We start from the raw sequence: 9,288 nt of genomic DNA, 5'->3' as shown, positions 1-9,288 counted from the left end.
TTCCTTCTTCGGATCTTCCAGATGTGATTAGATGAGAGACTAGCCAGAGACAGAAAAGTCTTTAGACGCAGAGCTGCTGTTTTTTTAATTCTGTCAGCTAGGTTTGACAGCTAAATACAATCTTCTGTGGTGGAATCATAATTATTAATTAGGTAAAGGGACTGCACCCAGGCTCTTGTGTAGTAATGACTTATGCTACCCTCAGTGACTATAACCTCCATCAGCTCTGCTCAATTAACTGAGGTTAAGCATTATAGATTATTGATGAATTGGGCCATGGTAAATCAGAATGACTTTCCCAATTTAAAAATAAAAGATGGTCAAGTGTTTCAGAGACAAGGCTCAATGCCAAGAATTTGCAGAACTGTTCTCTGCTGTAGCTACTGGATGGACAAATCTTTAAAGATGAGGTTTATCCTGTCTGAATTTAGCCATCAAAATGTTAGGCCGGTTTTTGTGAAGTGAAATATAGTCACTGGAACAAGTCAGCCTGTTTGTGGGGGTGATTCACCATCCAAGCCAGACAGTACAAATAGCCAACCAGAGGAATCTCTCCCTCCATATTAACCAAAGGGTGACTCTAAATGACTAGATGTCATCTTCAGGTTTTAAATGATCAAAGTGGATTGAGATAAATACAGACTTTTCTGCCTGAGACGTACTCAAATGACTGACATTGTTCATGGGAGACGTAGTAGAAGATTCTCAGAGGGTATGACATCTCACTCTTCTTGCAGAGACTGAGCCAGGGCCAAATACCTTCCGAAATGTGGCATGTTGGGGCTGGTTGTAAAGACTTTAAGAACCTGGAGATTTCGTGGATTTGGTACACCTTAAAATATGACTACACAAGCTGCATCTGTTCTACTAATTGGAACATATCCCAGGAGACACTTGAGCACATCTATACTGTCAAACTGTTAAAATGATGACTAGCTTGGTTTCAGACCACAGAAGACCAGTACTTTTGTAACGGGTTGCTGAGCATGGCGCAGAACCCAGCAGAATCCAGGGATCACTTCCAACAGCAGCTTGTGTGTGGTAACCCTGCTGTGAAGGCTAAGAGAGTTTAACAGTATGGAGAGATGCTGTTCCATGCCAGATGACCTTAATGTCAGTGACTGAGCATATTTGATTACATTAATCCATTTAAAGCTTAATCTTAGACTGTATTTATGCCTTCTTCTGCAACCTTTCTTTTGTATTGCAAACTGACTAAGAGCAAGGCACCCCTAAAACTACGAGCCAAGCCTGTGCTGATATAGCATGTCACTCACTAGGGTGGGTGAAATGACATAACCAACACTAAATGATTTTCAATTGACTCAAAGCTTAGGCATCTGCCTCAAAAAAACCCAAAGAGCATCCTTCACGTTTTCTCAGGATAGTAATTTCTATGCTCTCTTACACAGGGAATAACTGCTTCATTCCCCTCTATGCATGTGCAGTATTGTAACAGTCACAGATGTTTCCCCTTGCTATTTACTGTCTCATAGCTGCCATCTGTTCAGTGCAGCCTCCTGTTGTCCCTCCACCAATACTCAGCTCATAAACTCTTTGGACAAGTGCATCTTTTCATCTCTAGGATGCTTGACCTGAAATCTCAGTGGAAATACAGAAAAAATAATAATAGTAATTACAATAGTATAAATGCAGACTTCAGCTTTTGGAGGTAGGAAACAGAAAATCCACTTAAAATGTGTGCACGTGTTTATATTCCTCCGAAACAATCTTTCTGAAGTGGATATATAGCCACATATTATCTAACTTCTTACAGCAATGAAGAATTTTTGACAGGTCAAAAAAATATCACTGGATTCCCTTGAAAGGAAGGGAAGGTAAAGAACAAAACATCAGAATTTAATAATCAGAAATTAACTAAAATTCTTCATGAAAACATAGCTTTTTCAGTTTTAACAGAGGAAAACAAATCTACTACCCCCCAACCCACACAAAATATAACTGATTGAAGGCCTGCAAAATAGTCAGAGAAGAGTGAAAAAATGAATATTTACTAATATATACTTTAATTATATCAATTATCACTCCAGGACAGACACAAATGACATTGACTACTAGTATGGTTTCATGGAAATCTCAATCTTTATTTTTGACAAAACTTACGCCTATTTTATTTGTAAGATTTATAAATAACAACAATATTAAAAGAAGTCTGAGGGAACAAAAAAAAAAAAGTTTGTGAGAATGTACTGTACTTCATGCCACCTTTAGAAAGGAATATTCAAAAGACCTGTACAACTAATTGATCAAGTGATTCGGCTGGATGGTCAAGGACTGTGAACAATGGTGAATGATCTGACGCAATTCTTTTAAGTTGAGGGCTGGATACTACATGGACAGGTGCTGTTACATGCTGGGACAGAGCTGCACTGCTCTAGGGAGGGCTCTGGGAGGCATCAGACAAACAGTGCATTTGTGTGCTCCTTGCTGGAACAGGGAAGTGTGGCTGATGGTGGCACACTGGCACAGGTTACTCAGCGAAGTGGTGAGTGTCCCACCCCTGGAAACATTCGAGGTTGGGTTGAACAGGGCTTTGAGCAACCTGATCCAGTGGAAGATATCCCTGCTCAGTGCAGGAGTTTGGAGTAAGTGACCTTTAAAAGTTCCCTTTCAACATAGACTATTCTATGATTTGAATGCACTGCATGTCTGTAGGACGTGGCTTCTCTGCTACCAAGCCCTGGTGAGAGAAGATCACAGGAGACAGAGCAGTATCCCTGCAGCCTCTGGACAGCTGGTGCACGGCTCACACTCTGCTTGCAAAACCTTTCCTACTAACTGGAAAGGACACAATGAGGACAGGGTCAAAATTGTGAGTCCCCATCATTCCCTTTGGGCCTCATTCACACACACATTTGCACACAGGCACGTGGTTGGAGGCTGAGCACAGTCTAACCCTAAACCCACATGTGAATGTAAAGCTGGGGGTCAAATCCAAAAGTCCTTAGACAGTCAAAATGCCCATTGAAATCTACATTATTCATTCCTGCGACATTGAAATTATCCATGCATGCAGAGAGGAGGCAATAAGTGCATCTATTGTCCTAGAGCTGGTAGAAGCTCGTTTTGCCTTGGATGCTGGTGTAACTTGTAGCATTTGAAGACCAGTCAGGGAACACACATTAAAAACTACAGTATTTTATCCATTTGGACTTGCAGAAAAGGGATGAGAGGGTATGATAAATGACTTTATTTATAGTACAGAAGAGCCACAGGGCAACCATGAACTGGTCCTTCAAGGAGCTACTCCTGCATGAGGGCTGAAGGGAAGGAACTCCAGAACCTGCTCTGGAAGATGCTGTCCCAGTGCTGCCTCTTTGAGCAATTACAGGTTACTCTGGTCAGCTCCTGAGGGGTGGCTCCTGGAGGACTGCCATCAGGTTGTATTTTCCTTTTTTTTCTTCAGGGATCCTTTCAGTTTCTTCCACAGGCTATCCCTCCTCTTCATCTTCTTCTCTACCATGGACAGTGAGGACTCTTTCCTTCGAATTTCCCTCACTAGTCCATGAAAGACATCATCGATGTAGAAGCGGAGGGCAGCTGAAGTCTCAAAAAAAGAGCAGGAGTATTCCCTGGCTAAACTCATTCCTTCTTCAGTTGAGACCTACAAAGAAAAGAAAAGTCCATAAATATACCCTAATGCACAGAGCACTAATCAGCATGAGAGCATTACACTATATATAATCTGAATTTTTTGACCCAGCAAATCACTGACCTTTAATTTTACAAGAAAATAACCTAACAGCACCCAACAGAGAAGATTCAAAGACGAAAGGATCAGATTGAATTCATGAGTTATTTGAATAGAGCAGTCTGGTAGTATTCATGTGCTCAGGCATATTATGTCCCCAATTCTGATGGATCATTTTTTCCATGCATTTCCTCTCTTTAGTGCAGTAATCCTGTAGTTTGGCAGTGCTGGTACCTTTATTCTATAGGCTAGAATGGATGACGAGAAAGACTTACAAAGAATTAAGGCCCTAGAAAATCCTTGTTCAGGATTAATCTAGTCCTGGAGGCAACTTGACTCTTTAAGCACACCAACCTTCATACCTTATTATTTTTCAGTCACATTAATTTTTGAGAGTGTCTTTGAGTGTTTGGTCTTGATAGCCCTGTAATCCTATCATTGAGCTCATACCTGAACTGTATGAAGATCCAAAATCTATTTGTTTTTCAGCTCATGTTTCCTAAGTGTCCTCAATCTCAGAGAACATGTGGGAAATGCATCTTTGTATTTTGAGGAATTGTAAGGGGAGGAATCACCGTGAGGCCGGAGGAAAGGAAGCTCATTTAACTTGCCTGAATTTTGAAACAGAGATCTTATTCCTAAAATTTTCATGGTGGCTACCTCTCAGCATTTGCCCTACCAGCCTGCTAAATCAGCATTTTGATTAGTGTGTGGTTCAAATAGAGCTCAAATGCTTTTCATAAGGACTGCCAGTGCCTATCACTTAAGGTGCTTTTTACACTTTGGGAGTTGATCCAATACCATGCAAGTCCACAGAAAAACACAGAGCAAAGTCTATGAGCTTCTTGAATGCGAAGCCAGCTTCCCAGTCAACAGACAAGCCTTAATTTTCAGTGTTTGAACATAAATATGAATAAATGAACTGTATGAATGACGTGTATGGTGTATATTTAAATTCTAGGTCAGAAATCCCAGCCTTTGTTTTTATTTGCATTTGAATATCATGATTTATTCAAGTAACTTTCCAAACATCCTCATAAAAAGTCAAAACAGTACTTTAAGACAGCTTTGTGAAAGGCTACATAATAGGCCCTGAAAAGTCACAATTGCTACTGTCTGTCACAAGACTCATCTCAGTGCTTTTTTTTCTTTTTTTTTTTTTTTTTTTTTTTTTTTTTTTTGGTGTGTGTGTGGGGCAGGTTTTTTTTGTTTTATTTTGTTTCTTTTTGTTTTGTTTTCGTTTTGTTTTGTTTTTCTTATTTCTACCTTCATTGCACCCAAAGTGTCATTTATATTTATTAGGGAAGTAAATCCCTATGACTCAAGATGCAAACACACTATCTCATACCTACCATAAGGAAAATGACCTTTATGACTAAATAATGACCTCACCTCATTGCATTTATTCTGTCTATCTGTAAAGCTGGACATGGTGAGAAAGAGGATTTGGCATGAAACAGAAAATCAGTTCATTCCAGCCTGGGGGTAAATCTTCACCAAGCATGTACCTGCATAACATAGACCACAGAATTACTCACTGTCACCTTCACATGAAGTCACAAACTTCGTGACATTAGTAAGGATCATTCCTCTGTGCTGCAGGTATAATCTTAATTTAATTAAGAATATTGTGAGGGTAAGTGGAGAGGCTGTATGCCAACCTGAATAATATTTACTGACACAATGAAAGATGGTTACTGCTTTCCAACTGCTATAATTGCCAACCTTTAGCAAAAGGCGATGGGTAACAATATGGTCTTTGTTTTTCTCTGGGCAGCTGTGTAAGCAAAATGCATGATTCAATATGTCTATTGGGCACCATTGAGGAATTGATTGTCTGGATAGAAGACTATTTTGGTTTATTTTGGACTTTATAATGATTTTTTTTCCTTGCTACGCCTTGTTTGAACTGAAGGAGGAATTATTTTTTTATTTTATTTTGTTAAAGATGCTGCAGTTCTGAGCAAATGATTACACAGAGCTACAGTATCAATGAAGATTTCATACATTCATTACCTAAAAGGAAGATAAAATTTCACATAAACTGAAACATCCTTATGTTAAAAACATGGTAAGGTTGTAAAGATAATTAGGGTACAAGCATAATAACACTCAAGTATAAAAATTGCCCTCTTGTTCTGTGATTTCCTAATCCTTACCCATCTAGCTACTCCTTTGTTCCATTCTCTTCCCCCCCCCCTTTTTTTTTTGTCTTTTCTAGGATCAAAACTATATTTTTTTCCCCCCTGCAAGGAAGAACAACTGCAGGGAAGACACACTATTCTCTGTAATGAAACAAGACTGCTAAGGGCTGTGAGAAATGGGGAATACTCAGGAGAATTAAATCGTGCAGAAAAACTTCCTCCCAGTCTCTGTGTGGCTGGAGGTTTGCAACTTGGGCAGATTTGGCTGTGTTTCTACAAAAAGCAACAAAAGTTTGGTTTTGGACTCCGCTTTCCTGCCAAATTACAGAGACGACATTAAAATTATTAATGACGATAGTTAATTTCAAAGCAAGGTATTTTTCTTAGATCTTGCCCTCAGGAACTGATTAACTGCTTCGGCAAAATTTTACGAGCTAATTCAGCATGAGGAGGACACCTGGCACAAACAATTTCAGGACAATTAGCTGATGTTTTTCAGCTTCAAGGCTGAAAACACAATTTTTTGAAATATAATGGTCGAATAATTACCACTACTGCTTCCAGCACCAATGAATGCAGCTATAGTAGCTTAATTAATCTGTTTGCTGAAGAACCTGTAAATATAAAGAGATGTCTAGAGCAAAAATACACATTTTTTCTTTCAGTTCATATTTCGGTCAAGAGGCCAGACACCTATGGAATGAGAAACAGGGGATGAAGCCCTTGATAAGGTGACTGACGCCCGCATAATTCCAGGGATTTACCTTGTCCCCATCTTATTGCTAGAAGAGAAACTATATCATAGAAATCCATCCCAGATCTGCACAGCCCAGGGACTTGTTGACAAATTGCAGTTCTGAGGGTCTGTATCAGTGGCAGATATGATCTGTAAGCTTGACACGGACAGACAGGTCAGGGACCGAGGTCATTCTATTGAATATATATCTGGGAAGCAGAGCTTTATATCTCTTCTTTAGAGTAAACCCCCTTGATTGAATCTGGCATTGTTTCCAAGAGTATAATTCTGGTTATATTGATTCTAATTTAGCTTGTTTCTGTGCTGGTAAACCTTTGGGAGGCAATGAAGGTAGAAGACTGGTGTAGTGAATATAATGAAAAATGAAAACTTAAGAGCTGGCAGAGGATTCCCAGTTTTGATTCAAACTTTTAAAAACTGTGATAGTCTGGGCGGGGTTTGGATCATGATTTACAGAAGAAGGTCATGAAGCTTGCAGGACAACCAAAGAGCAGGATCCCCCTAGGACAAGTCCATAAAATGAAACATCATGAACATGATGTTCCACCCTGGAAAAGAGTCTTCTCAGGTCTGCCTTGCAAAGTACATGATTCTGAGTGCCCATTTGTGCACAGGTGAGTTGGGAGGGAAGATATACATGTGACAACATATAACTCTGAATTATGTCTAACAAAGATATACCTGTTACAACAGCATATGGAACTACAGGCTGAATTTGGGAGTTTTCCATCTCTGAATAGCTGAGAGCAGCTAGAACACAGCATAGCCTCCTCGTCAGAGGAAGTATTTAATGGGCTACAAACCACGTTACATAGCATTAAGATTCCATTTGTAGCTTTTGCAAACCTTCCTTGGAAAATTGCAAGTGAGATTAAATGCGATGCTGACAGCCTGTGAAAGCCATGATGGATGAACTGCCATCTTTAAGACAGCCAGTTCCCCACTAAGGTCAGCTCCTGCACAAAAACACCTGGGCTGGGTGGTGGGTGGGGAGGCACTGACAATCATTGGCCCCCGTGGGGAGAGCATAAAAATACCTGAATACCTGTGTCTGAGAAAGAAAGTGCAAAGAAACTAAACAGATCAATAGTCTGCTTCTGCCCTTGGACTGCCATTAGCTGGAAAATCTCCATCAGGATCACACCCTTTTTGTGCTCAGCAGAGGATCCCAAAGCAGATTTCATTGATGGGGGCTGTGTTAGCAGAGTCAACAATATTGTCTTGGGTGATTTAATGGTGGTCTTCAGGTAGGAAAGAAATGCATTTCCTCCTGTGCATCTCATCCCTGCAACAGCGTGTTCTACTTGAGATGGCTTTTGCAGTTTTCCTCTTGTGACTGGGACATCCAGCTTGCTGTGGAGACATCTGGAGGCTGCAGGTGGAGTGCTGTGAAGTGCTAAGGGTTGCAAGAATTCTCCTAATTTTTTCTTACAGTCTCCTACCCTGACAGTCAACATTAAAATTGTATAATTTTGGATAATTCCATATCCAAAATCCTTTATCTATGATTTTTTTTTATTTATTTTTTCCTGAAAGCCATTAGTTTTTACCAGAGACAGAAAGGTAAACATGTTGCTCAGCAGAGTGCTCATCTAAATCCCATTGAGGCTAAAAGGAGGAATTCCAGTTAGTTTTGATTGTGCTTTGCATTTTCGAAAGACAATAATTTATGAGAGTTGTATGCAAAAGATAACTATTTAAGAGCATAGAGAGGGAAGCAACATATTGAGTAGCCTTGTTTCCAATACAGTAAATAACAAAAGGAGCAGGATAAGCCATGAGTACTCTGAATAATGTCCTGGAAAGATCCATGCCCTTTCCTTTCATCTCTGGCGGATTTTTTTCTGTTTCTCAACAAGTCCCAGTCCAGAAAAAAAGAACCAGATGCCAGATTGTGTGTTAACACCTAGATATCAGTTTAGAGACAGGCAAGCAATCAATAAGAGTGTACGTACATGTTTGGGACTCTTCCCATTACAGCCCATTTCCTCAGCATATCAGGATAAACATAATAAGCTTTTGGTAGAGGTGTAAATCCATAATATTAGAGGAAAAACTGTGGAGATCGAAAGTATTCATAATTTTCTCAGTTTCTAATAGGTAAACTTGGCAAAAGAAAAAAAGTAATATCATGGGTCTAGAAATTGAATGCAATTCTGGACAACAAAATAAATAATAATGAGTGTTGCCAATTTGACATGAGCAGTAATTTTTTTAATCCCAACACTGATCACTTAGTTTGTACTTAAGACTCTCTTGCAGAGTAACTGTGAGTTTTCTCATTAATCACAGAATCACAAAATCATTTAGGTTGGAAGAGGCCTCTGCAATCATCAAGTCCATCCATTAACCCAGCACTGCCAAACCCGCCACTAAACCATGTCCCCAAGTGCTACATCCACATGTTCTTTGAACATTTCCAGGAACAGTGACTCTATTTCTGTCCTGTGCAGCCTGTTCCAGCACCTGAGCATCCTTTCAGTGAAGACATTTTTAGTAATAGCTCAATCCAAACCCTCTCTGGTGCAACTTGAAGCCTTTTCCTCCTGCTCTATCTCTTGTTACTCTGGAAAAGAGACAGACCTTCACCTCATTACAACTTCCTTTCAGGTAGCCATAGAGAATACTAATAACGACCAAGACTGACCAATTTTCACTAGTCTCAGTTCATAACT

General features: G+C 39.8%; 1 protein-coding gene across 1 annotated transcript in view; it reads right to left on the bottom strand.

The window, feature by feature from the left end:
- Nucleotides 1-2,825: 2,825 nt before the first annotated feature.
- Nucleotides 2,826-9,288, bottom strand: part of RIT2 (Ras like without CAAX 2) — a 172,572-nt gene continuing 166,109 nt past the window's right edge. Inside the window, exon 5 of the mRNA XM_008928628.3 lies at nt 2,826-3,625. Coding sequence (XP_008926876.1) covers nt 3,398-3,625 — 228 coding nt within the window. The 3' untranslated portion in view covers nt 2,826-3,397. The remainder of the gene's footprint in view (nt 3,626-9,288) is intronic.

Source organism: Manacus vitellinus, unplaced genomic scaffold, assembly GCF_001715985.3.
Source record: "Manacus vitellinus isolate BGI_N305 unplaced genomic scaffold, ASM171598v3 scaffold_42_pilon, whole genome shotgun sequence".
NCBI classification, from domain to species: Eukaryota; Metazoa; Chordata; class Aves; order Passeriformes; family Pipridae; genus Manacus; species Manacus vitellinus.
This window is presented reverse-complemented; position numbering and strand designations above follow the sequence as displayed.